The sequence below is a fragment of the Erythranthe guttata genome, chromosome 11, assembly GCF_056151865.1.
Source record: "Erythranthe guttata isolate IM_541 chromosome 11, IM_541, whole genome shotgun sequence".
In the NCBI taxonomy this organism is placed as follows: Eukaryota; Viridiplantae; Streptophyta; class Magnoliopsida; order Lamiales; family Phrymaceae; genus Erythranthe; species Erythranthe guttata.
In genome coordinates, this window is record NC_142543.1 from 19,419,311 (window position 1) to 19,445,900 (window position 26,590).

Consider the following 26,590-nt stretch of genomic DNA (forward strand, 5'->3'; position numbering starts at 1 on the left):
CAAGCCTTGATGCTAAAAATGTATACTATTTCGATATCTGATTAATTCGATACAAACAGAAACAAGCCCAGAAGAATCGAAGAAAAATTAGCAACGATGTAGTAATGTGCGAATACAAAGAACCCAACAGGGCAGATGAACCATACACATGTAGATATAAGTAGCACTGTTCCATGCCCAAAGGGACTCTGCCCAATTCCAGAAATCACCGAAACCAACGCTGCTAAAACCATCTAACGCACCTTTTAACAAGAGAAATATAATTGGAGGAAACCCAAGGAATACCAATAGCACATTACAAGCTCGACGCACGAACGCTCTCACGGGTTTTTCTTTCAAATCGAGCCTCAGGGGTAAAACGGTCAAACACATAGGAACCAGCAGAAGTGCTCCGATTTCAGCTGTTGCGAAGTTGATTACAGACATGAGACAAAGCCCTATGAAAGCAGCGGCAATAGTTACTGATTTCAGAAGAGCCCATTCGTTTCTTTGTGGTTGAGTTGTACTCGAAGATGAAAAAGAACCAGGAATGGCGTACATGAATAAGAAGCTAGCCAAAGAAAGCTCGATCCAACTTAAGAAGTTGAAAGATGGGGTGGAATTAGGAATTTTTGAGATGAAATAAGGAAGCAGTGTTACAGTTGCACTCCATAAGTGCACAAAAAGAACTGTTTTTGCAGCACTAAGCCATTTCCATGATGTAAAAGTTGGGAGAGATTTGGATGATATTTCATCTTTCTCCGGTTTTGAATTACTAGCATCGGAAAAGAGAGATGTTGCAACTAGTGGAAGAGGAGCAACGAGTAATGCAAAGGCAATCATGTAGACCCCAACTGAAGCAAACCTACTAGGAGATGTCATGAGATACAGGAAAAAGGACTGATGGAACTTCTCGAGGAGATTATTCACAGATCGTACGACTCCTTCGATCAACCTATAAAGTACGGGAGAAGTCATCTCAACTGGAGAAACACAAACAAAATATATATTTCTCCAAGAAAGAAAAAAAAAAGTAGCATCTAGCACAAAATATATGAAGGGAAAAAAAATAACAATAACAGCATACAAAACGGATCATCTGCATTTTTTGTAATTAACACTAACCTGCCAACTCGCAAAAGGAACAGGGCCCTCTGACTTGAGTAGAACTTTGGTGAGATTTCCATAGTAATTGCATCAACTTGATAATCACGGAAGGCCCCATGTGGACCAGTCGGAACACCTAACGCCTGGCAAACAAAATTAACAATTGAATGTGGAAACCGACGATAAAAGTAGGGAAAAAAAAACTAAAGGGTGTAATAATGATGATATATGCAGACTCTGCATAATGGTTATCCATGAAATTAAAGCAATTACCTGGTTATATAGGGAACTAGCAAGAGTGGCAGAGCCTTCAACATAATCTGCAACAGGGATGCCGAATTTCCATTGTGGATTTAAGGTTTTAGCCACACTTCCGAGCAACTCAAGTAGTTGTCCCAGAATTTTCAGCCACCAAGAATCGAGCAATGACCAAATTTTCTCCACCCTCACTTGCAAACCCTGCCCATGCACAGCCAGATAATTAACAATATTTATGAGGTCAAGATTCGGCATCTGCCCATTAGACGCTTCAGCATATATCTTGAGATTATCCTTTTCAAACTCCATACTGCTATCAGCAACCTTAATGATAAGTGCAGCTGCCATTGTTCCAGCTCGTCGAAAACCATTAGAAATACTTGGACTACACATTTCATCCTGCAGCTTCAAGTCACCAAAAGAAAGTGTATTATAATCTCTCAGCCATGCAGAAACTGCAGCATATTCCCCGTGTTTTGAATCGGAAGCAAGCCATATAATATCTTTAGCAAGCCAAGTGACTCGGGAAAGTAGAGAGAAGACTGAGTATGCGATTCCAAGAGATAAAGCCTCGCCGGTAGTGATCTTGGTGGAATTATAAGGCGTTACGAGTACAATAGCTTCCTTCCCATCACCACGCGGAGCTCTTATTATTCCAACAGTGTTGATTCCGTAAGATGAACAGGTAAAATTCTCTTGGATTATTCCAGCATCAGGGCCCAAGAAAAAGTGCAATGGATGAAATTTATTAGATATTGGGAGGAACTTGTGGTAATTAACTTCGCCATCTAACTCTTTTATGTGTTCTGCTATCAGCTCTGGAATTTCACTGGATGCAAATATTAGAGGACATAGGTTATTGATTTGAAAGAAGTTTGAACCGATGTATAAGTTATAACAAACTTAGCATGAAAGAAACGGACGAACACAGAAATATTTTGCATGATTTTTGTTGTTACATGCTCAAATACGAATGATTGCCAGTAACAGCAAGTATAAAGAAGATACACTGCTGATGAATAACAAACTCTAAACTAGTTTGTGTCCTTCAATTATGATCAAACACCATCTAAATGTGTTGAGCTTCTAATTAAAGTGCACTCACTAAAGCCAAAATTCAATTGGACGCCAATTCGGCCCTGACAAATTTTCTCTTGCACTCTATCGTGGCTACATCTACCGCGTATTTTAACCACCTTAACTTAACCAAAACCAACACCCTATTTTCATGGTCGTAGTAGGATGAACGAATAACTATTTGAGGCTGAACGGAAGAGGGTGTGACAAGGTACACATTTTCGTTCATAAAAGAGGTGAAGAAAGCAAGCAATGGATGGGAATCAAGTGAAACTGAAATACAGTGGAAGAAACAAAACCAGGTAGAAATACACGAGGATGGTCATAACATGGACAATACAACGCAAAATAAGTTGTAGATTATACTTTGCAAAGGCATTCAAGTGAAACCATACTTATTATTACATTGAATCATCTGACTATATGCAACGTCAATTTATAGGTAAGATATGAGGAGTAGCCACAAACATAGGCATAAAAGAAAACACCTACTTGCCAGCGATTGTCGTCTTTGCATCAAGATCCATAATCCTGTTATAAAATCTGTAGCCATCCGAAGCATCATCGTTCGAGAGCATAGGACTTGCAGAACCTGCAGTGTGTGGCGGATCAAAAACATGTCGATGAATCTAAATACCACTCGAGCATGAACTACAACGAAAGCTGTCAATAACACTTATATCGTTACCAAAAATTCAGCCCATAAACTTTATTTAATTCCAACTTACGGAATTCTTTCACATGGCAGAAAAATCATAGCTCGAAAACATTTTGAAGTAATACAATTTGAGTCAGATGAACAAAGCATACTTGAATGTTAGTAGATCACCAATAAAGTCCACATAGAGTATAGCTATGGTCCGATTTTTGCAGTAGAGATAAATTCACCGCAAGCAACACTCGCAATTTGCAATTAATGAATCAATATAATAATAATTAAAAAAATAATGCTGCAAAACTCACCGGGCATCAGTGCATTTTCGGAAATGTAGGTGTTCTTGGCGAGAAGGGGCAAAATAAGAAGAGCTACAATTCCGGCTGTGCAGCACACCACACTGTATTCAAACAATTTTGGTTTGTAATTGCTTTTTCAACTGAGGAATCAACCTCTTTCGATAATACTCGAAACGAACGAAGGATTGTGTGATTATACCTGAACAAGAGACTGTGGGAAACGAGAAACAGGCTGATCCGCATGATTGGCCGAGGCTTTGATTTGACAGCCGGTTCGGTTTCCGCCATTGTTGAGCACCGATCGGAGTTAAGCTTTTGGAGTTTCGCCTCTTCTTCTACAGTAGTCGATTTGAGCTTTTCAGTTCTCAACTTCTAATACGACGTCGTATTAAGAAGTTTGGCATTCCTCTTTTACTTTCCCGGTGGAGGTGGGTGCGGAGTGTGAATATGAGCTTTCTTGGGGTGTTTTTTCAAATACTTTTTTTATGGTCAAATATTCGATTTCTGTAGTAATTTTTTTTAAATTATTAAAAAACTAAGAACAAGTAGTTATATAATTTAACAATGAGATTTTTACAAAAAATAAAATTAATCTTTTTGTTCAAATAATTTGTATATTATTGATTTATTAGCTTAAAAATAAGATCTTGTTCGAATCTTAAAAACTATGTTAAAACTAACATACTTACGTACTCGATATATATATATATATATATATATATATATCATTAGTCGAACATTTTGAGTGATGAGGAAGGAAAATGAAATCAAACAAATGAATAATTATTATTACAGATACGGATTTAAATTGAACTAAATAACTCAATACTCAAATTAGATTACTCGTTAAAAACGTGTTCTAAAATTGATTTACTCATATAACAATCATAATTTGAACACAAATTTCGTATAAACTCGACTCGAGTTTGATTACGATAATATTACAATATGAACTAAATAAGAAACTACTCAAATTGGGTTAGATTGCTTATCAAACCAATATTAAAATTAAATAAAATTTAACAAACATATGTTTAGCAGGCGTGGTAAACGAGCCGAGCCGACTCGTGAGCTCGATGAGCCGACTCGAAAAAATCTCGAACTCGGACTCGAGTTTTTCGAGCTCGAGCTTTCTGACGAGTCGAGTTCAAGCCAGTTTTTAGTTGTTCATGAGCTCACGAGCCGGCTCGTGAGCCTTGTTTATAATATTATTTTTATATATTATTTTGTATTTGAATAATGTATAATAATATAAATTATTATAAAAATAAAATATAAATATTAAAAATATATATAATTACAATTTATTGTTTGTTTTGTAATTTTTTAAATAATTTTTAATAATAATAAAATAAATAATTCAAAAAAAAAAAAAAAAGCTTGGGTTCGAGCTCGACAAAATGGCACGAACTCGAACCTATAAAGAACTCGACGAGCTCGAGCTCGAGCCTGCCCAAAACACCCCTAGCTGGAATGAAATAGTAATTTGTAAATTCTCAAGGGGCAAATGTGTAAATATAAACTTCTTAAGCCACTGCATATAAAAAAGGACGAAATATATCGGCTGCGTCTACATTTAACTCTGGTAGGGTTTCGGCCAAATTGAAATTCGCCGACAAAGTTCATAAGAATCGACCAATCGAGCCTCAATTCAGGCTTATCTTTAACCCACTGCAAACAGCCATCTCCAACCGCCGTAAAAAATTCCAAACGCCGTTACCATGGATGAGCATCAAATTGGCAGCAAAATCGACCCTAGGCTACAAGAGGAAAACGACGACGATCAGAGAAGCCCCGATAACATGAACTACGAGAGTTCTCGCCGTCACGGCGGCAACGAAGCTAGTCCTGGGTAATTTAATATCTCTTTTTTAATTTTTTTAATTTTATTTATGTATTTGTTTGTTCATCATGTGAACGAATTGCTGATAGTGATTTTTATCAATTTTTTTTGTGCGAGGTAGTAAAATATTTATCGGAGGTCTTGCTCGAGAAACAACATCTGGTAAACTGCATTTCATATTTCATACATATATTTAAATAAAATTGTGTTTGTACTGTTTGAAACAAATTTTCCCCAATTTTTGTTATTCAATGATACAATTTTAGGTTTTAGAATTTTAAATGGAGCCTTGATATTTACTGTTGATTGAATACAGCACAATTCGTAAAGCATTTTGGTAAATACGGAGAAATCACGGATTCGGTGATAATGAAGGACCGGAATACAGGACAGCCTCGAGGGTTCGGGTTTGTGACATACGCTGATGCTGCTGTGGTTGATAGGGTTATTGAGGACACACACACTTTTCATGGAAAACAAGTAGGTCGAATATTAATTTCAATTTTAAGATCTATATGCATTATTTTTACGTTTTTTCTGACATTTATTTGACCGTTTAAAGGTAGAAATAAAGAGAACTATACCAAGAGGAGGGGGCTCCAAAGATTTCAAGACAAAGAAGATCTTCGTTGGTGGTCTTCCAACAACTGTAGACGAAGGTAATTTCAAAATTTCTTTTGGAAAAATGTCGGTCCCTATTTATTTATTTTGTGGGGTTGATTTTCGTTGCATTTGTTATGTGGCAGATGAATTCAGGGGCTTCTTTTCTAATTACGGAGAAGTGGTGGAGCAACAAATTATGAGGGATCACTCGACTGGTAGGTCTCGTGGCTTTGGATTCGTCACATTTGAATCTGATCGCTCTGTTGATGATCTTTTAGCAAATGGTAACCGGATCGACTTTCATGGAGCTCAGGTACGTAGATGCCTCCATACCATTTAATAAAATGATATTCGAAACACGTGTAACTTATACTAATTTATTTTCCTATCAATATGTCAAGATATTTTGGCGATTTATTATATTTAATGGCCACACACGTTCTGTTAGGTTTCTTTAATACCTTGTTTGGTGTAAATGCTTTTAACTACATCTGATTTGGCAAGTAAATATCGTACTTTGCAATTCGCCCTTTTCATCTGCCTTATATTTTGTCTATTTTTCCGTAATTAACTAAATGATCGGGCTATTCGCTATCTAAATAAATTATTTCCCACATAAAAAATTGCAGAAACACACAACGATATTCGTATCTAATGTATAAAAAACTACCCCCATTATTAATACTCTTCTGTATTATCGTGTGAAGGTTTGTGTAGAATGTGTTCCTTTAGTAATCAGCAGTTATTGGGATTAAAATTTGGCTGCTCAAACCTCACATCTGTCTGTATCGAAGCATTGTTATTTAATTTTCTTTAGTGTATTTTATGTTTAAGAGTATCTATTTGTTTTATTGTGCATAGGTGGAGATAAAAAAGGCAGAGCCGAAGAAGCCAAGCCTATTACCTCCACCATCGAGGCGTCAAAGTAATTCCAGACCTCCATTTGGCGGTGCGCACGAAGATACCTACGGTGAATACGGTGGTCGTTTCAGCGGAAACAGTTTCGGCCCCACTTCTTATAGATCAAGTGGGCCCTACGGAGGTGGACCCTACGGAGGTAGACCGAGCCCTTACGGTGGTTACGGTGGACCTGAGTACGGCGATTATGGCGGATACGGTGGTGCTGCTGGTGGATATGGAGGTTTTAGGGCGGATCCTTCTTTAGAATATTCCCGTTTTGGGGGTGGCTTCGGTCGAGGCTATGATGTAGGTAACGAGTATGGTGGGCCCGGAGATAGCTATGCAGGGTATGGTGGTGGTGGTGGTGCGTATGGTGGTGGTGGTGGTTATGATGGTGGTTATGGCGGCCGTGGTGGAGGCTCGTTTTACGGAAACCGAGGAGGGTATGGTGGTGGTGGTGGTGGAAGTGGAAGGTACCATCCTTATGGAAGGTAGGGAATAATGGGGGCTTTACAAATATGAGAGTAGTGTGTTGTTAGTGTTTTGTTATATAGAACTCTATTTTGTGTTGAACAAATTGGTACAACTTTTTAAGCCTAATTTTCTGATTGGAATGGAAATTGAAATTCAGTCTGAAATGACTTTTAAATGCATGTAGATTTATTTGTCTGTCATTTTACCAATTTGTTAATTGTATGAATTGATTTTTTTTCCTACATGTTTAAATTGAATATTCTCAATTTGAATTTAAATAAAATTATTATTTATATGAAAAACAAAAAGGAAAGAAAAACAAAAGATATATGTAGTGAGAGAGTAGCTCTACAAATGGGCCTATATGTGAACAACAATTGTCCGCAAGACACGGCCCATATTCACGTGCTTGCACGTGGCACCTACTTGTTTTCTAATAATTAAATCAATTTTTTTTTATTTTTTTTGTTGAAAATAAGTAAATCAATTAGTTACTCAATCCCATGTGATTATAATTTATGTTCCCTTTGTTTTTACTATCCCTATTCATACCAAGTGCATGAACTTGGATGACACATTAAAATTACTTATACTCAAAATTACAGTTATGTAGATGTTATACGTGGTGAAATACGATCGTAGTTTTACATCTTTCATATATAAATAATTGTACTTATACATATTTGGTTGTCTAAATATACATACAAATATGTATTAATCTATACAAAGTGCATGATATTATATAATTCGATAAAGTTCGTCAATGTAACATAAAAAAAACTCAATTTCATGATTAAAGTTCTTATAACCCCGATTTGATGGTTATGTACAAGTTAAAAAGTGGAAAAATGTGATATTTTGCAAAGTTAAATGAAAAGTAAAGAAGCTTTACTATTTATGAGATTGTTTAAATTTAATCAAATTTACTTATTAATATATATTAAAAATAACCTAAATCCTTACATAAGATAAAAACCTATTTTTGCTCTCCCATTCGGAAGCATTTTTTTTTTTTTTTTTTTTTTTTTTTTTTGAGTAAATTCAAGTCCATTCGGAAGCATTTAATTATGTAAAATATATTTAAAATTCAAAATTTTAAAATTCTAATATATATTTTTTTTTTCATTAAACACACCAACACACGTACCGCGTTCCAATGTAAGTATACGAAGAGTGTACTGTATTATTAACTTCCCTTCGTACAAATACTAGAGAGAGAGAAGAGAGAGAGAGGAGAGAGAAGAAAAGGTGGAAGATTAATGGGGGAGAGAGAGAGAGAGAGAGAGAGAGAGAGAGAGGTTATATACTTAATTAGAGTAAAGACGGCTTTTCGATTTCATTAAGCAAAGGTAGAAGAAACCCCCATTGGCAATTTTTTCTACTTTTGCAGGCACATTTCTTTGTTTCTCTCGATCCCTTTCTCCACAAAATTACAACACACTCTTCATTGTTTTTTCCCTTTGTTCTCTTGTGCGTTTTAAAGTATAATCCAATCTTCCTCTAACTCCGCCTTGTTTTGATCGGATCTGAAAACAAAAATATAGATACAGTTGTCCGAATTCAGAATTCATAGCGATGAACGATTATTCAGCATTTTCGTTTCACAGATAAGGTAATTAAATTATCTGATATGTTTTTTTTTTTTTTACTGTTGTGTTCTTTGTTGGTTTTGCTAATTGACTATTTAATTTTTGTTTATGTGTTAATTTAAGCCCTAAAAATTAGAATCTGGAATTGGAATCACTTTCTGATTAAGAAGGAGATAATTTTTAGTTTGATTTAAAGTTTTTTTTGTTCTATATGTTAATCTGTAGATTCGCTGATTTTTTTGATATTATTGAATCATTGGAGAAATTTTACAGTGTTTGATTGTGTTTTGTGTCGAAAGTCGAAACCGGAATTATTGTTAATTTTTTTTCGTCTTATTCGATTTTTTCTGCAGAAGGTGCAATATTAGTTTTCAGTGAAGCTGTTAAATTTGCATTCTGATTATGTATGTTTGATTCTTGCTTCAAATTTTCTTGATAAACATCTGTTTCGTTTCGCCGTTTCTTAAACATGTGCTTAGTTTGCTGGATGATTGTTCAAGTGACAAAGTGCTTTTTCAATGTCAGATAATCGCTTCATTGAGGGATATTCTTCTCTGAAGATGACATCCAATTCAGTAGCCACTCTAGATTTTAATGCTTCTGTTCCACGAACTCGCCGGGCCCCACTTCATCCATCCACCAAACAACCTAGATACGAAAGCTCGTCTCTATCTCACGAATTACCTCCCGATCACACCACAAAAACTGCCCATAACACTAGTTCCAAAAGCTCCTATAAAGAATCTCGCTTTATTATCCGTGAAGAAGATGGTGATAAAATCAGGTTCAATAAAGGAAAGGACCTAATTGATTCCAACGGTGAAGAAAAAAATAATAACGGTCAGGTTAGAAACTCGTGTGATGATGTTATCGAGGGTAGAAAGAGTAGTAATATCTACAGAGGAAGCACAGGCAGTGATGTCAGCGAAGAGAGCAGCTCGAGTAGCTTTAGCAGTGCTATATACAAACCCCACAAATCAAACGACGTGAGATGGGAAGCGATCCAGGCCGTTAGATCACGTAATCAAAGGCCGTTGGACTTGAAGGATTTTAGGGTTTTCAAGAAATTGGGGGGCGGCGATATAGGCAGCGTACACCTGGCGGAGCTTATAGGTACAAGGACTTGCTTTGCGATTAAAGTGATGGATAAGGAAGTTTTAGCTAGTAGGAAGAAACTTCTAAGGGCACAAACAGAAAGAGAGATTTTGCAGTGTCTTGATCACCCGTTTCTTCCGACTTTGTATAGTCATTTCGAGACAGAGAAATTGTCTTTTCTTGTGATGGAGTTTTGCCCAGGTGGAGATTTGCATGCGCTTCGGCAAAGACAGCCTGGCAAGTGTTTTCCAGAGAGTGCTGCAAGGTAATTAAGTGTATCTAATATAATTCTTGAAATTAGTTTGTGCGTGTGTGTGGATTTTAAAGATGTTTAATGCTACTCTTATCAGGTTTTATGTAGCCGAAGTTCTTCTCGCATTAGAGTATCTCCACATGCTCGGAATCATATACAGAGATCTCAAACCCGAAAACATTCTAGTGAGAGAAGACGGCCACATAATGCTTTCGGATTTCGACCTTTCGTTAAGGTGCACAGTCAGCCCAACCCTAGTTAAGTCCTCCAGCCCAACCCTAGAGTCCAAAGCCTCTTGTATCGAACCCTCGTGCGTAATCCAACCATCTTGCATTCAACCCACATGCTTCGGACCAAGATTCTTAAAACCCAAATCGAAAAAAGTCAACAAAAAGTCAACGGAGGTCAACACCCAAGTCAACCCTCTTCCGGAACTCATGGCGGAGCCCACGAGCGCCCGCTCCATGTCATTTGTCGGGACGCATGAATACTTAGCGCCTGAAATTATAAAGGGCGAAGGGCATGGAAGCGCGGTGGATTGGTGGACTTTCGGTATTTTTTTATACGAGCTTTTGTTTGGGCGGACCCCGTTTAAGGGGCAAGGGAATAGGGCGACGTTGTTCAATGTTGTGGGCCAGCCCTTGAGGTTTCCGGAAGGTACTAGTGTGAGCTTTGCTGCGCGTGATTTGATTAGGGGTTTGCTTGTGAAGGAGCCGCAGAATAGGCTCGCGTATAGGCGTGGTGCGACCGAGATAAAGCAGCACCCTTTCTTTCAGAGCGTGAATTGGGCTTTGATCCGGTGTGCTAGTCCACCGGATGTGCCTGTGCCGTTTGTGATGATGCAGGATGAGGGTGCACCTGCACCTGCACCTGCGCATGCGCATGCACCGTCGGTCGATGTGAAGCCTTCGGGTAATTACTACGAGATTGATTTTTTCTGATTTTTTTTTAAATTAATTCAATTGGGCTGGAAAGTGGTTTGATTGGATCGGTAAAATTACGATTTTTCGAAAAGAAAAAAAAGTTGGAATCATATGTAAGTTTCTCTTGCCCTTTTTATTTTCACAAACACTAAGGACCCACAATTTCTTTTTGCACTTTCCCATTTTCACAAAACACACACTTGTGTGTATTTATTTAATGTATGTAATTTTACTTTAACTTTGCTTTAGCGTGCAAGAAAATGATGAGAGGAATTGGTAATAAGTCAAGTGTAATTAGGGACCATGCATTAAAGATAATTTATTAGGTGGATGGCAAATTGACAATGATATGATTTTAATGATGATAGTAATGTTGCATGTCCTCAATCAAGAAGAATTCGTGGATTGATCTAATTGCTTTAAGACTGATTAGTACTAATCAGTCAAATTATGTCATAAATATTATTTGTCAGGTGCCCATTGGTTGAATAAAACATCTCTCTAAACACACGTATACATTACGTGTGTCAATAGTGGGCCATGTCCAAGGTTGTCTTATACACTACAACTGCTAAAACCTACCAAATACTTAACTACACCCCAACGACATGGGTAAGTCGTGCGTACATTATTTCTTCATGACCGACACCTGTTCACTCGCTTATCAGCAAAATGGGTAAGCAGTGCGTTGATTCTTTTCGTAAAAGACGAACAATAGTTCGCCCGATTCACTCTCTGCTCCAACCCATCGAACTGGGGGAGTACAACGAGTGCATATTGGATATAACTGTAATATAAAAATAAGCCCGTTGAAAAAAAAATCAGTAAAAAGACATAAGGTTTGCTCTAAACAGAGCACTTTGCGTCCGTCCAAAACGAACCAATTGAGTAGTTGATTTTGATCAGGGACTTGATTTAAAAGCCCTATACAAAGCCTAAGGGCGGCCAGACCTAAGGTTGCCTCACCCACTACAACTGTTAAAGCCTATCAAATATGTATCCCTACATACGACATGTATAACGGCATATCTTCTACATTCAACTAGGGGTGGGCATTCGGGTCGGGTCGGGTTATTCGGGTCGGGTTATCGGGTTTTTTGCAAAAAAAAAAATTACCCGAACCCGACCCGAAATAACCGGGTACCCGGGGGTTTTGTTTTTTTTTTTTTTTTTTTTTTTGAAAAATAAATAGTAACTAAATTTACTTAAGATATACATATATATACAGACATATATATATAGAAATATACATATACATATACTGATATACATATATATTATATATATATATAGACATATACATATACTGATATACATATATATATTATATATATATATATATATATAGACATATACATATACATATACTGATATACATATATATATATGTATATACACAGACATATACATATATATACATACAAACATAGACTTATATATATATATATACATAGTCTGTATTACAGACATATATATATATATATATATATATATATATATATATATATATATATATATATATATATATAAAAAAAAAAATTTCAAACCGGGTACCCGATCGGGTACCCGGGTAGAATTTCTATTACCCGGACCCGACCCGGTTTGGGATCACCGGGTACCCGAACCCGGGAAAAACCCGGTTACGTCAAAAATTACCCGATCCGGTCGGGTAATACCCGACCGGGTCGGGTTATACCCGAATAACCCGACCCGAATGCCCACCCCTACATTCAACCCAATGTCATAAATAGGGAAGGAAATTCTACATTGTGAAATGGACTATAAAGAGGCCTACCAACCAATAGTGAGCTCGTTTAGGGCAATTAAGAGCAACCACGGAGCGATTGAGGTCGATGTGAGAGGAAACAAACCGCCTTCAATATGTAAAATGATTTCGCATCAAGTCACATTACAATACACGTGCATTATGACTTGATAAGACAGAGGGTCCCACCAGACTCATACCCATGGCAGGTATAAATTCAGCCGTGGAATACAAGGAAAAACACGTTCCTTCTCTCCATATATTACATTCAATATACCATTCTTTACATCTACCATAGATACTTCGTTCAAATTCTAACGTCGAAAAACCCATCCCTGACTTTCCTTTTTAGTAGCTCTCCTAGGTCAGTTGAGCTCTTTCTGGATTGAGCTTTCTTTCTTCTCTTTCTCCCCAAGGCCTATTTCATTTTTATCATTAATTCTTAGGGCCATTTAAACTTCATCAAAATTCACGAATTCAAATTTATAAATATGAGTTCTAAAGATTTGTCTCTACCATAGTCGCGTATTCAAAGTCAAAATTCTTTACAATTGCGACTTTGCCACTTATCGATGCGACGTCGTTTAGTTGAACTTCAAAGTCACGCAATTTTTACATACAAAATGTCAAAAACCCGTGAGATGCTAATTCGGTACCCGACCCGATCTATCACCTCGGTCACACAAATATACCTCACGCTCCACTCCCCCAAAACCATTTCCAAAAACCTTCAAAAAATCTCTCCCACCCGCTTCATCTCTAATCCAACCCCTAAATCGTTTTCCTCCTCCTCCTTCACCATGGCCGGAGAATCCGAGAGCTTCTCCACCGCCGTCGATGAGACCGCCACCAAGTACGGCTTCGAGCGAAGCGAGATGTACGAAAGCAAGCTCGCCGGAACCGTTGACCCGTACGATCGTCACGTTTTTCTCTGCTACAAGTCTCACGAGTCGTGGCCTTCACGCGTCGAGGATTCCGACGCCGATCCGCTCCCCAAGCTGCTCGCCTCCGCCCTGAAAGCTCGTAAAAACGATATGAATCTCAAGGTCCGTACTATTAGAGTAAAGCGTGTTTTTCTACTTTTTTTATTTTTTTATTTTAGTTGTTTGCATATTTTAACTCTGCGTATGCGTTTTTCATTTTTGTAGATATGGTTTGGTTATGTTGTTGCTAGATCGGTTTGTATATATACTTGTTTTTCTTTCAGAGATGAGATCTGTGTTGTGTTCGTACTAGTAGTTACGGAAAACTGATTTTGATGTGTTTTGAATATGTTATCATAATAATCCATTTATAATTACGTTTCATTTACATATGATAAGGTTTTCAGTAGAACAGAGAACTTCATTGAGCTTAGAATTGTACGTTTTCAGATTTGATTTTGAATACTTCATGTTACAAATTTTCAAACAAACACGAAATACTTAAAACGTTTGAGGAAACTAAATAGTAGACAATCAGGTTTTGTGTGTGTGTGGTGTGAGTGTGGTGTGAGTGTGTGTGTATCTTATAGCCTATACGTCGTGTAAACCAGGACGAGGATTCCTAAAACAAATAAAATAGAATTCATTAATTCAACATCTAGAAATTGTGTGTGTGTAGAGTGTGTGTATGTTAAAGGTCAATTATATGCAAACAAGGACGAGGATTCCTAAAACATCTAAAATAGAATTCAACATCGAGAAATTTTGCCATGCTAGATGAGTTTTTCCCCTTCTCATTTCTTTTCTTTTTGCATATAGACAATATCTACTCCAAAATTCACTGAAACTTGTTTTCTTTGTGCTTTATTTTCAATTTGCTTTTCATTAGTAGCTGAGGAAATTAGTCAGTATATTGGTTATGGATTAGCATGTGTATTTGCATTTCCACATCTAGATGTGGTGTTCATATATATAGCTAAATCAGCTTTTTACCATTTGTCTTGTTTAAGTTTTGATGGTTTAACCCGGTGAGCTGGCTTGTTCGTTATTTGTTGACTTCATTATTACTTAGTGAAGCACAGTAGATTTGTTATTTGTATGCACTTGCAATTTGTATTTCAGATGTAGTCTTGCTCTATTGCCACATCAGCTAATGTGTATTTAACCGCGTTTTTTCAATTGTTTTTACCGCGTTTGGTGTATTTCTTGGAAAGATATCAAAACACATTTACCTTTTAAGTTTGGATGATATTACCTTCTTGGTCTGATGATTTTGGAATTTGTAGACTCGTTTGACCATATGCGAGGCAGGCGATGATGTGAAGCTGTCGGATGGAGATGTACTGATTTTCCCTGAAATGGTTGTATACAGGTATGAATGAAATTTGGTCTATGATGTTCAGTCGTGCTTCTGTAAAAATGAACATACTTATGCCAGTGTTGGAGTGGAAAATACTATCGGCCTTTGTTTTTATCAGCTTTTACTGCTCATAGCCAAACTCATCTTAGTTTTTTCAATTGTGTTTCTCCTTGGCCTGTAGAACACCAATAGCACTTCATAATTATAGTTTGCATTATGCTTCAAAATTGGAATACACTATAGACTACACTACTACACTATATACGATGTATCTTAAGGCAATGAGCCGACAGTTAGATTTGTAAATTGACGTCTTGATTGCCTAAGTTTTAATTGGTTGGAAATTGTGGTTGTTTTGTGTACTGAAGGGGTTTGACTGAGTCAGATGTGGATAGCTTTGTTGAGGATGTGCTTGTAAATGGAAAGGAAGTGCAGGAAAAGATGACTGGCTCATATGTGTTCGTCTGTGCTCATAACAATCGAGACCGCAGATGTGGTGTTTGTGGCCCTATTCTGATTGAGAAGTTTAAGGAGGAAATTGGATCCAAGGATTTGAAGAACCAGGTATCTGTGGTTGCTTGCTCACATGTAGGAGGGCACAAGTATGCAGGCAACGTGATAGTTTTCAGTGCAGATTCTGATGGAAAAATTGCTGGTAACTGGTAAGGACTACACTTTTTCTGCTCTGTTTTTTTTTTTATTTATTTTAGCTAAATGTTTAGTTCATATAGTTTTGTATGTGTTGCATGTTGATTTACATCATAACGGCAAATGAATGGTCCATATTCCTTTATGCAGGTACGGGTATGTTACACCTGGCGATGTTCATGAATTGCTTGATAAACAAATTGGGCAGGGAAAAGTCATTGACCGTATTTGGAGGTGTGTTTTATTTTTATTCTTCTTCTAGTTATTGTGACTTGAGAATAAAATCATTCTTAAAGACTGGATTCTAGTGTGAAACCAGTAAATTCGCCTTTCCTTGCCAATAAAATGCGATATTGTTTTTCTCCATCATACTTGTAGAAAAAAATAAACTGCAATGTGATTTGAGCTATATCTTTCATCCCCCCTTCTACTTTGGATAATAATAGAAGCTGGAGATTTAGGTTCTGTTTTAGTTATTGCTTTCGCAATAATGAGAAGTAACATTGTCCTTTTGGAATTTCTTCAATTATGAGGATTGATTTTCTTTTTATATTATGGTTATACACAGGGGTGGAATGGGTGCAAAAGTTGAGGAGGTTGAAAAAGTCGAGGAACCAAAGCTTGCTAATGGAACAACTGTAATCAGCGAAGAAAAACAGGCTGAAGAGATTGTTGTTGAAGAAAAGGCGGCAAGTAATGGGGGCTGTTGCCAAGGCGCTAATGCATTCTCATGCTGCAGAGAAGAAGAGAATGTCGAGAAGAAGCCAGTTAAGAAAGGACTCTCTTGCTATACGGGGAAATGGGAGCAGCATCATACCCTCACTACTGTTGCTATTTTGGGTGCATTAGCTACAGTTGCTGTGGCTTATGGTGTGTACCGAAAAGCAAGGTGAAAAAATTGCTATTTTTTTTGCCAAACATATTGCCTTTTAAATGGTTAAGATAGGGAGTTTAATTCCCCTCGATTTTTGTAGGGATATATATAATACTCGAGTATATGAATTACTATGCAGACTATGTTTGTGCGAAAAAACAAAAAAATGGAATAAGCTAGAAATCGAGTTGTATTGAGATTTTAATACACTGTTGACTGGGTTTGTATTATCGATATTTCACTACCGTGTTCGTAAAGGGTGGCCATTTTATAGATCGTATCTGTATAACTAAATGTGAGAAATCGATCCTGTCTATCTTAGCTTATTCGATATTTGATCTCGAGATATTCCATCCGGTCCTAAATTCACCGTCCAATCCACACCGATGTGCGTGTTGTGTGGATTGGGTTGTTGGATTTGTGCACTTGGTAGAATACACACCAGGTAGGTACACTATCATCACGTGGTGCAATCATTTATATGCCATGTGTATGGGTACTAAAAATGTTTGTTCGGTTCATTTTTAATGCTCGAGGGTTTTTATCAGGTGCTTTTGGAGTATGGTGCATCCTCAGATTTTTACTCTTATATGTGTGTGCAGTATTTATAGCTTAAAATGTGGTCCCCTTATTCCATTGGTCCGTAAGGTTATTTCTATGCTCCTCCCGGTGAAGACTACACCGGGTGATTTTTTTACTTTTGATCTTCACACACCAATGTGGGTGTAGGTGTTTATATGAATGGTAAAAATCTATCTCGTGTATTTCACTCGGTGTAGCATCGAATTGACCTAGCGTCAGCTTGCCGTTTTGTGTGCGGCAATTGTTGACTTCTTCTGGTAATTAAATTTGTCTGTCATCATAGAACTAGTTAATTGGTCTGAATCTGAGCGGTGATTGCTTAAAGCGCGCACCTACATGAAATAATGATTTAGGAACATAATTAAATTCTAAAACTATGAAATTTTTAATCATTGTTAGATGGTTGTATTTGTCGCAATTCTCAAATCACCTATACTCGTACAATGAATATATATATATGTGAAATGAACACCATTTTTTAAACTCATTCGACATGGTGTCGAATCACGATGTTTGTAGGTGATGTCCGGTTTCGGAAATCACGAGTTTGTAAACGATGTCTGGTTTCGGAAATGAGTTCTACCCAAACCCATATATTGTAAATTAAAAAAAAAAAAAAAATCCATTCAAACAAGTATATCCACACCCTCTACACAACATCTAATGATAGGACATCTAGACAAGCAAAAAAAAAAAAAAAAAAAGAAAAAGAATAAAAAGAGAGCATGATATATAACTAATGAAACATACATATCATGTATTCATGTTCTAAGTTTGGCGATCATCTCCTCCACCATCCGAACACAAGTTCCACTCCTTCCCCCTCTATCAATCTCTCTCATTACCTCTTCCAAAGCCACATTCTTCGAAAACTGAACCCTCTCCGTCGAAGAAGACGAAGAAGAAGATCCACCGCCGCCGCCATTGTTGCAGTCTCTAAGCAGCAAAAGCAAAGCTTTAGCCTTCTCTCTAGCTCGCCACGTGCCGTCAACGCTCAAATGCATCACCCCCGGCATCGCCCCTTCCTTCAGAATCATCACCCTGTACCTCTCTCTGCACCTTCTGCATATAAGCACCAGTATCCCGGCGGCGTATTCTCTGCACGCCGCCGTCCCCTCCTCCACCGCCTCCACCAACATCCTTATCACACCCCCAACTTCACAAACCTAAAAAATAAGTCATCAAATTTCAAAACCTTTGTTGCAGTTGCCATTTATGAGCATGCAGGTAAGGTGTTTGTTAAAATACCTGACTCAAGGCGACTTCGGACGAAGATACAATCGACTCCAGCAAGGCCATTGCCTTCTCCACCAAATCGGACGAGTTGTCGTACTCGTAAATCAATTGGATCAAAGTGATTAATCCGCCGGAGAGGAGAATCGATGGGATTGTTTGTGGTGAAGTTGATAGGTTGTGAAGTGTGGATATGATATCGAATTTCACCTGATGGCTAATGCTTTGCCCTATTGGAAACTCCGAGTCCAGTAATTCCAAGAGAAGCTGAACCGCACCGGAAGACGCGATTTCGGGTTTATTCATCGAGCAAGAAGAGAGTATCAAAAGTGCAGCCAATCCCATTTCCATTAAAGACTCATTGTTCTTGAATTGGATCAGAATCTTTACTATGGCTGCAATCGCCCCTGCTTTCGCTATACATCGTTTGTTCCTGCACCAAAAAAAAAAAATCGACAAAAATCAATCGATTTTTTCTTGAATAATTTTTGTATTCTCACTTTCGATTTTTGCGAAAAGATTTAATCACAAAACCTTTCACTTCCAAAGGCAAGATTGAGCAGAGCAAACAGAGCAGCCACAATGGAGTCATAATCTTCGCCATGAAGCATCGAAACCAATGGAGAAATGACTCCATTATCGGCTAATCTTTGCTTCTGCTTAGTGTTGAGATTGCCGATTTCTCTTGCCGCCATGATTCGAGCTTCTCTCTCGCCGTATAAAAGGGCTTCTGCCATAGCTTCTTCTTCTTCTTCTTCTTCTTCCCGAGTCGAAATTTAGCCCAACCTATATGTATATATATAGATATATATAGTGTAATAATAATAAGTAGAGAGGAGTGATTGCTTGAGAAGGATGCAAGGTTGATTGCTTTTTAGGTGTATGAAGGATAAGGGTCTTTTTTTTTTTTTTTTTTTTTCTTTTGGGAATTAATTTGTATAGTTTGAGATGGAAGCAATGAGAGTATTCCCTCCCTCTTTTTTGTTAAGAGCTTTTTGGGGTAACTACCCTAAGTGGGAATTCCTTGGGAGTGAATCTTTCTCTTTCCTTATATAGAAGTAACTAACTACCTCTCACCTTTGAGCTTTTCTCTCTCTCTCTCTCTCTCTCTCTCTCTCTCTCTCTCTCTCTCTATATATATATATATATATATATATATATATATATGTATAATACCCCTAGCTTCTATTATGGTGCATGCATGAAAACATAGGTAGATTTACACACACCTTTATGTATGTGTGCTTAATAAATAGTTATTTAATTAAATCTACTGTTCAAATTCACTTGGTGTAAATAACCAGATGTATAATCTAATTTCTCCGAGTAAGAAGTTAGATCCAGTAGTATCCTATTCCAATCTAGAAAATTTTCAATTTTCGGAAATTAATTTCCATTTTGAATTTCGAATGTTCTGATTTTCTGATTTTCTGATTTTTGAGTAAAATATTTTTCATTTAGAATTTCGAAAGCTTTGATTTTCTGATTTATTACTAGACAAAATTGAAATTAATTTTTCGAAAAGTGCTAATTCCGGCCCAAATCGAAATTGAATTTAGAATAATGTTTTTCACTAGCAATCACAACGTAGAGATCCATAAATAGACAAATAATCTTTGAAAATGATGCAAACATCCGGATTAACATGCCCTATATATATGTTGGTATATACTTTCTCTCTCTCTCTCTCTCTCTTCTCTGAAATCAAGGGTGACAGAGAGCCTGATATGTATCGAAAATTGCAACAAGTGAATACATTATCCGTTGATATACTCTCTCTCTCTCTCTCTCTCTCTCTCTCTCTCTCTCTCTCTATACGGATGCTTAGTTGCTTATATACGGCGGCGTTTTTACGGGGAAACAGAATTTGTATCTTTAAGGAAATTCCGATTGGGGGGTTGGTTACCTCTTTAGCACAGTTTTTATTCAGTGTCAGTTCTTTGAACAACAATAATAATACCACCTTTCTTAACTGTGGGCGCCTACACTCCATTATTTTCTGCATTTAATAAATATATCAATTAATAAAATAAATAAAAACCATTTTCTTTTTATTCAATTGGTGTTGTAGATGATACATTTCATATATTTATTATATAGATGTATGGAGTTTAATAATATTATAGATTATGGCATTATGCTACTTGTAGTTGTGATGCTTACATGATACTAAACGTAAGAAAACTCTTCTTTATTATTTCTCTTCTTTATAAAACCCTAGCACAAGACGACTATTTAATAAAATACTTAATATCTATCCTAAATACTACTTAACACACGGCAATATAAAGGGACTATTAGTGAGAACCCCCTCTAGCTTTATTTTAATGAGGATGGATCCAACTCCTTTTCCTTTATTAGTGAGAGACCCATCATTTTTCTATTCTCAAATTTACCCTTCCTCTATTCACTACCTATTATACACTACTTTGATACACTTTTTTTTTTTTTTTTTTTTATTTTAATTTTTGTTTTTTATTTATTTCTTATTTTAAAAAAAATATTTAAAAAAATATTTTTTTAACTTTTTATTATATTTTTTAAAAATAATTTTTTACTATATTTTTTTGTCTTCAGTTAAAACAACTATATTTCAATAAAACAACTATTATTAAAAGAACTGTTATTAAAACAATATGTTTAAAACAACTATATATCTCCAGCAACTCGCATTTATCAAAATCAACTATTTGTTAAATCAACTATTATATTCAACTAAAAAGTAATAAAAACAACTATAATGCTGCACGGAAACAACTATATTGGTGTACGAAAACAACTATATTGCTCTACGAAAACAACTATATTGTTGTACGAAAAATATCTATAAATTTATAAATAACACCACACAATTTCAACAAAAACAAACATCCATTATACTATTAATTGAACACAAAATTAGCCTTCTATATAAGAATTCAACCAAAAACTCCAATTAAGAAAATTAAGATTCGAGAATTGGGTTCCAAAAAAAAATCAGAGAAAAAGAAGAAGAACAACAACAATGAAACAATGTTGGCGGTGGTCTGTATTGAAATCTCAGACACAATATCAACTCTAGCGCCGCTGCATAATCTCGTCTTTCTCCCTAGCGGAAACCCTAACGCCGTCCTTGACGAGAGAATCCCATGGGTGAAAACCGTCTTCTTTTCGCGTCGGTGGAGGGAAGAATGCCGTTGGGAGAAGAGAGTAACGATGGCGGCGCAGAGATGGAAGAGGGTTGGAGGCGGTGGCAGAACACATATGGAAGAGAGTTGGAGGCGGCGATATGTAGAGAGAAAATAGAGAGAATAATAAGAGAAATAGAGAGAACGTGAAATATGTTTGGTTATTTTAGATATAATAGGGCAAATTAGGTATATTAGTAATGTCAAAAACAATATTAATTAAAAATAAATTATTTAATGTAAGGTGGGAGGTTTTCACTAATAATGAAAATAAGGTTATATTCACCATAATATAGGCAAATGAATTGGGGGGTTTTTCACTAATTATCCCCAATATAAAACTACCTATACTACTTTAAATAATAACTTAATCAATAATTAAAGGATAAACTAATTATTAATATATCGTAACAATCCACCCCTCTTGAAATGAACCTTGACCTCAAGGTTTCAATAGTTGCAGCTCTCTCTTTTTTTGCGTTTCCACCTATGTTTGATTTCATCGAATTGCTTTCCGATTGAATCCGAAAAACATGATGAAAAATCGAGATCTTTTCCAAATATGAGTCCATCTGCTCGAACGAAATTTCTCAATCTCTCTCCCGACAAATCAACCTTTTCAATTGCTTTTTTAGATTTTTTCTCATCCAAACTGACCATCGGTTCTTCGTCTCCTTTCTTTTGAACACCATGGAAATCTCCTAATATCCACTGTGTCTCTTCGTTCTCCTCCCTAGTTAATTTCTCGTGTTCGTCCCACTTTATCTCAGTTGACTCTGATTCTTCTTCTTTCGGCTCTTCATCCCACTTTATATCAGATGAATCCAATTATTCTTCTTTCGGAGCACCGATGAGAATTTGAGCATCTTCAAAAAAATCATCGTCGTCATCTTCCTCTGCCTCTTGCGGTAGGTGTTAAGTGTATATATTTACACTTTATCGTATCTTTTTAGTTGAGCTTTTTGTGTGAATTTACGATAATTGGTGCTTAAAAAGTTGATTTATTGTATTCTAGGTACAAATTGAAGAATTGGAAAAGTTTGGGGTCAAAACTGCAATTTTGGAGAAAATATGGGCCAAAAGTGAAATAATCAAAAATATGCTGAAATTGGCTGAAAACAGGCCCACACGGCCGTGCCAAATGCTGAATTTGGGCAGAAGGTTCGGCGATTCTCGCGCGGCCGTGCGAGAATTGCACTGATTTTCGCGCGGCCGTGCCAAATCACGTTGGAGGCAATTTTGGACTTTTAAACACACAAGGAAACCTAGAATCATCTACCAAGTTGGGACATCTATTTAAGCCCAAACCAAGCACGAATCAAAGAACTTTTGACACAACCTTGGAGCGAGAGGAGCGAGAGAACGAAGAATCGAAGACGGAGAATTGACAACTCTTCATCATAATTCTTCTTTCACCTATCTTTTCTTAATCTATGACTTTTATTACTTTTATTATGTTTTTCGTTATGCATAGCTAAGTTTTTAATCTAGGATTTTGTTGGAACCCTATGTGGGGATGGTGAACCCGTTTTCTTGAGATTGTGCAATTATGATTTTATGATTATTTCTTCTACTTGATATGATTGTTAGTGCATGAACTTGATCAATTTATGTGCTTTATCTGTGATTATTGCGATTGACTCGATAGAGCTATTTTGATAATTAGACGGTAAGTAGAAGAACCTTCGAGTAGTTTTCACCGGATGAGTGTGTCAATTGCATGTGGTGTCGTAGACATACAGATATCACCTTAGGTAGCCATTTACGAGACTTGTTAGTTAATGCTTTATTCATAATTTGTTTGCATAGACATATAGTGAACCATTTATGAATAATAGACTCATAATACACGTGACAGCGGGTTATGAGTAAATTAGTGTCTCGGGTTAATAATCATGAATCAGATATTGCATAATTGAGGGGTTTTGGGTGAGCAATTCTTGCATAGGGGGAAGATAAAATCCTAGGTCCGTTTTTATTGATATTTTCTCGTGTTTAATTGCTTTCATAATTAGTTTAATTGTTTAATTGATTTTATTTGACAACTTTGCGTAGGCTGGATAAAAATCATAATTGTTAGAATTTGGTACTTAGGATTAGATAATTTGAGTATTCCCTGTGGGATCGACATCCGACTCTCACGAGTCTACTTTTACTACTTGTTTGCGATACGTGCACTTGCGTGTTGGTATTTAGCACCCAACAAGTTTTTGGCGCCGTTGCCGGGGAATACGGCTAAATTATCTATTTATCCTAATATTAAATTTGAGCAATTTTTTTTTACTTCAGCCGTTTTATTTATTTTATTTTATTATTTTCTTTGCTTATTTTATTTTTATTATTTTTGTTTAGGTACTTTTTATGCGAATGGAAGAAGAGAATAATCGTAGGGGAGATGACCAAGGGCGCCTACCGAATGCGGTAGGAAATATCGTCAACGAGCAAGAGCAACTTCTGCTAATTAATCCACCACCTCGTCAACGAGCATTGCATGAGTACACCGTTCCAACACTCAATGGGTTTCAATCGAGCATCCAGCAGCCCCCCATTGAAGCCAACAATTTCGAAATTCGAGCGGGACTCCATACTATGCTCCAAAACAATGGGTTATTCAGCGGATTAGCTCATGAAGATCCGCATCTCCACTTGGTCAACTTCCTCGAAACATGTGATTCGCACAAGATGAACGGAGTATCACCCGAAGCACTGCAACTCCGCCTGTTCAAGCACTCTTTACAAGGGGCAGCCCGAGAATGGTTACAAACTCGTGCACCGCACTCCATCTCATCTTGGCCCCAACTAGCACAACTCTTCATGAACACATACAACTCCCCAACAAAAACTGAGAGAATCCGGAGAGAAATACAAAATTTCATACAAGATGCCGGTGAAGCGTTATTCGAGACGTGGGAGCGGTTCAAACAATTAATTCGGAGATGCCCCAATCATGGTCTTCAAGAGTGGCGGCAACTTCAAATATTTTATGACGGGTTGCAAGATAATTCGAGAACGGTGCTCGATTCAGCAGCTGGCGGTATGTTCATGAGCTTGACCTATGACGAAGCATACGAACTTTTGGAGCGAATCGCTAGGAATAAATACAGGCGGGCATCGGACCAGTCTAATAGCGGAGCCATAAAGACGGGAGGAATTTTGGAGTTAGACGGGGTCACCGCAATCACTGCCCAATTAGAGAAGCTATCAAAGCAAGTAGCAGCATTGCAAACTCAACAAGTCCATGCAGTCCAAGTTCCGGACCGATGCTTAGAAGAAACGGAGTCTCTAAATTACGTGAATGACACCAACCGACAACAGAGGAACCCATACTCCAACACTTATAATCCGGGATGGAAAGATCACCCCAACTTTGGATGGGGAGGAAATCAGCAAGGACAAAGGCCAGCTCCCGGATTCCAAAATCCGCCTCAAGCTCCACCCCAAGAAGTTGACCTCGCTGATATCTTAGCAAAATTCATGACGTCGACTCAAGCATCCATTCGGAACCTTGAGACACAAATGGGTCAACTTGCAACCCAACTAAACGCGAGGCCATTGGGAGCACTGCCGTCGAATACGGATGATCCTCGAAAGAGCAACATCGAGCAGTGCAATGCAGTAAGTTTGCGAAATGGGAGGCAATTAGAGGAAGGTCCTAAGAAGTCCGTTGCACCACCGCCTATTGTAGAGGAGCCCAAAGAAAAGACCGAGGTCAGGCCAAGCAACACAAAGATCGCAGTAAGTGAATCTACTCCCAAGGTACCTTTCCCTCAACGTTTTCAAAACTCCAAGCTTGATATGCAATTTCAGTTATTTTTGGATTATCTTAAAAAGTTGCATGTTAATATTCCTTTTGTTGAGGCACTTAAGCATATGCCAAATTGGGTTAAGTTTATAAAGGAGATTGTGTCGAAGAAGATGAGGCTTCCGGAGTGTGCAGCAATCATAGACCTCAATGAGCAAAGTAGTGCTATCCTTGCAAATAAAATTCCACCGAAGCTTAGAGATCCGGGCAGTTGTACCATTCCATGCACAATAGGTACTAGGTATTTTGGGCGGGAGTTGTGTGATCAAGGGGCGAGCGTAAATTTAATGCCTTTATCAATTTATGAGAAATTGAATTTAGGAGAAATTAAGCCTACTTCCGTGACCTTGCAGCTAGCCGATAGATCTTTTACTCACCCTTTAGGTATAGTTGAAGATGTATTGGTCAAGGTAGATAAGTTCATACTCCCGGCCGATTTTCTAGTACTAGACATAGAGGAAGATGAAAATATTCCCCTTATCTTAGGACGCCCATTCTTAGCAACCGGTAGGTCAATTATTGATGTAGGAAAGAGAGAGCTAAGAATGAGTGTGGGGGAAGAAACAGTGATCTTCAAGGTGTACTGGGTGGATGAAAAGCCTATTACGGCTAATGGATGTTATCTTCTTGATGAGAAAAAGGTTGAGTTGGTTACAACACCTACTCAAAACACCGTGATAAAAGACGATGATGGCACGCCTCATGACATCAAGAAGAATAAATTAAAGGGCATTCCTAAGCGAACCAGTCAAAAGAAGAATCGGATCAACCCATTTATTCAAGACTTTCTCCAAAAGGAAGTTAGGAGATGGGTTCAAAAGCTAAGGAATTGAAGAGAAGGAACAAAGTCTGGCTGAAGACTATAAACTTAGCGCTTCCCGGGAGGCAACCCGAGATTTTCGTTTTTTTTTATTATTTATGTTTTCTTGTTTTATTTTATTTATTTATTTTATATGCATGCAAGCTAATTAAATAAGCAATTTTTTTATTTTCAGGGGTCAAAGTGCAATTTTGCACTTCACACGGCCGCACCAAAAAAAGCTTGAATCCAGCACGGCCGTGTGGAAAATCGGAGAGGCTACTGCCCAAAATTGAGAAGGGGCGCGGCCGTGCGGAATTTACACTGAATTCTCGCACGGCCGTCCGAGAAACAATAGGCTACTGCCCAGAATTCAAGTTTC

General features: G+C 37.3%; 5 protein-coding genes and 1 non-coding gene across 6 annotated transcripts; 3 read left to right on the plus strand and 3 right to left on the minus strand.

The window, feature by feature from the left end:
- Window positions 1-6: 6 nt before the first annotated feature.
- Window positions 7-4,047, minus strand: LOC105961006 (GPI transamidase component family protein / Gaa1-like family protein). The gene is made up of 6 exons (XM_012985237.2): window positions 3,575-4,047; window positions 3,385-3,476; window positions 2,914-3,013; window positions 1,360-2,173; window positions 1,105-1,229; window positions 7-934 (listed from the first exon to the last, which is right to left on the minus strand). The coding sequence occupies exons 1-6, from the start codon at window positions 3,661-3,663 to the stop codon at window positions 88-90; spliced, it is 2,067 nt and encodes a 688-aa protein (XP_012840691.1). The 5' UTR covers window positions 3,664-4,047; the 3' UTR covers window positions 7-87.
- Window positions 4,048-4,826: 779 nt separating this feature from the next.
- On the plus strand, window positions 4,827-7,359 carry LOC105961008 (RNA-binding (RRM/RBD/RNP motifs) family protein). Its single transcript, XM_012985239.2, has 6 exons — window positions 4,827-5,227; window positions 5,340-5,380; window positions 5,535-5,698; window positions 5,781-5,877; window positions 5,965-6,134; window positions 6,683-7,359. The coding sequence occupies exons 1-6, from the start codon at window positions 5,097-5,099 to the stop codon at window positions 7,214-7,216; spliced, it is 1,137 nt and encodes a 378-aa protein (XP_012840693.2). The 5' UTR covers window positions 4,827-5,096; the 3' UTR covers window positions 7,217-7,359.
- Window positions 7,360-8,379: 1,020 nt separating this feature from the next.
- LOC105961010 (serine/threonine-protein kinase D6PKL1) lies at window positions 8,380-11,291 on the plus strand. The gene is made up of 4 exons (XM_088825803.1): window positions 8,380-8,544; window positions 8,740-8,807; window positions 9,310-10,144; window positions 10,230-11,291. Exons 3-4 carry the CDS (start codon window positions 9,345-9,347, stop codon window positions 11,071-11,073), a joined length of 1,644 nt encoding a protein of 547 aa, XP_088681929.1. The 5' UTR covers window positions 8,380-8,544; window positions 8,740-8,807; window positions 9,310-9,344; the 3' UTR covers window positions 11,074-11,291.
- Window positions 11,292-13,116: 1,825 nt separating this feature from the next.
- On the plus strand, window positions 13,117-16,898 carry LOC105961011 (uncharacterized). The gene is made up of 5 exons (XM_012985241.2): window positions 13,117-13,866; window positions 15,030-15,115; window positions 15,472-15,765; window positions 15,902-15,985; window positions 16,320-16,898. Exons 1-5 carry the CDS (start codon window positions 13,393-13,395, stop codon window positions 16,642-16,644), a joined length of 1,263 nt encoding a protein of 420 aa, XP_012840695.2. The 5' UTR covers window positions 13,117-13,392; the 3' UTR covers window positions 16,645-16,898.
- A 781-nt stretch (window positions 16,899-17,679) lies between these two features.
- LOC105960874 (ARM repeat superfamily protein) lies at window positions 17,680-19,468 on the minus strand. Its single transcript, XM_012985086.2, has 3 exons — window positions 18,975-19,468; window positions 18,456-18,873; window positions 17,680-18,373 (listed from the first exon to the last, which is right to left on the minus strand). Exons 1-3 carry the CDS (start codon window positions 19,175-19,177, stop codon window positions 17,969-17,971), a joined length of 1,026 nt encoding a protein of 341 aa, XP_012840540.1. The 5' UTR covers window positions 19,178-19,468; the 3' UTR covers window positions 17,680-17,968.
- A 4,986-nt stretch (window positions 19,469-24,454) lies between these two features.
- Window positions 24,455-24,561, minus strand: LOC148767177 (small nucleolar RNA R71). The gene has a single exon (XR_016034593.1). It is a non-coding gene; the product is annotated as a small nucleolar RNA R71 (small nucleolar RNA).
- Window positions 24,562-26,590: the final 2,029 nt, after the last annotated feature.

Bases quoted from the DNA above. Each gene is read 5' to 3' on its own strand.
- LOC105961008 (XM_012985239.2), top strand. From the start codon at position 5,097: ATGGATGAGCATCAAATTGGCAGCAAAATCGACCCTAGGCTACAAGAG. The intron at 5,228-5,339 runs GTAATTTAATAT...TGTGCGAGGTAG, and splicing joins GGCAACGAAGCTAGTCCTGG to TAAAATATTTATCGGAGGTC. The intron at 5,878-5,964 runs GTAATTTCAAAA...GTTATGTGGCAG, and splicing joins TCCAACAACTGTAGACGAAG to ATGAATTCAGGGGCTTCTTT.
- LOC105960874 (XM_012985086.2), bottom strand. From the start codon at position 19,177: ATGGCAGAAGCCCTTTTATACGGCGAGAGAGAAGCTCGAATCATGGCG. The intron at 18,874-18,974 runs GTTTTGTGATTA...TTTTTGGTGCAG, and splicing joins CTTGCCTTTGGAAGTGAAAG to GAACAAACGATGTATAGCGA. The intron at 18,374-18,455 runs GTATTTTAACAA...CTTATTTTTTAG, and splicing joins CCGAAGTCGCCTTGAGTCAG to GTTTGTGAAGTTGGGGGTGT.
- LOC105961006 (XM_012985237.2), bottom strand. From the start codon at position 3,663: ATGGCGGAAACCGAACCGGCTGTCAAATCAAAGCCTCGGCCAATCATG. The intron at 3,014-3,384 runs GTGAGTTTTGCA...CACACACTGCAG, and splicing joins CGAAAATGCACTGATGCCCG to GTTCTGCAAGTCCTATGCTC. The intron at 935-1,104 runs GTTAGTGTTAAT...CGTACTTTATAG, and splicing joins TTCCTTTTGCGAGTTGGCAG to GTTGATCGAAGGAGTCGTAC.
- LOC105961011 (XM_012985241.2), top strand. From the start codon at position 13,393: ATGCGACGTCGTTTAGTTGAACTTCAAAGTCACGCAATTTTTACATAC. The intron at 15,116-15,471 runs GTATGAATGAAA...TGTGTACTGAAG, and splicing joins CCTGAAATGGTTGTATACAG to GGGTTTGACTGAGTCAGATG. The intron at 15,766-15,901 runs GTAAGGACTACA...TCCTTTATGCAG, and splicing joins GGAAAAATTGCTGGTAACTG to GTACGGGTATGTTACACCTG.
- LOC105961010 (XM_088825803.1), top strand. From the start codon at position 9,345: ATGACATCCAATTCAGTAGCCACTCTAGATTTTAATGCTTCTGTTCCA. The intron at 10,145-10,229 runs GTAATTAAGTGT...TACTCTTATCAG, and splicing joins TTTCCAGAGAGTGCTGCAAG to GTTTTATGTAGCCGAAGTTC.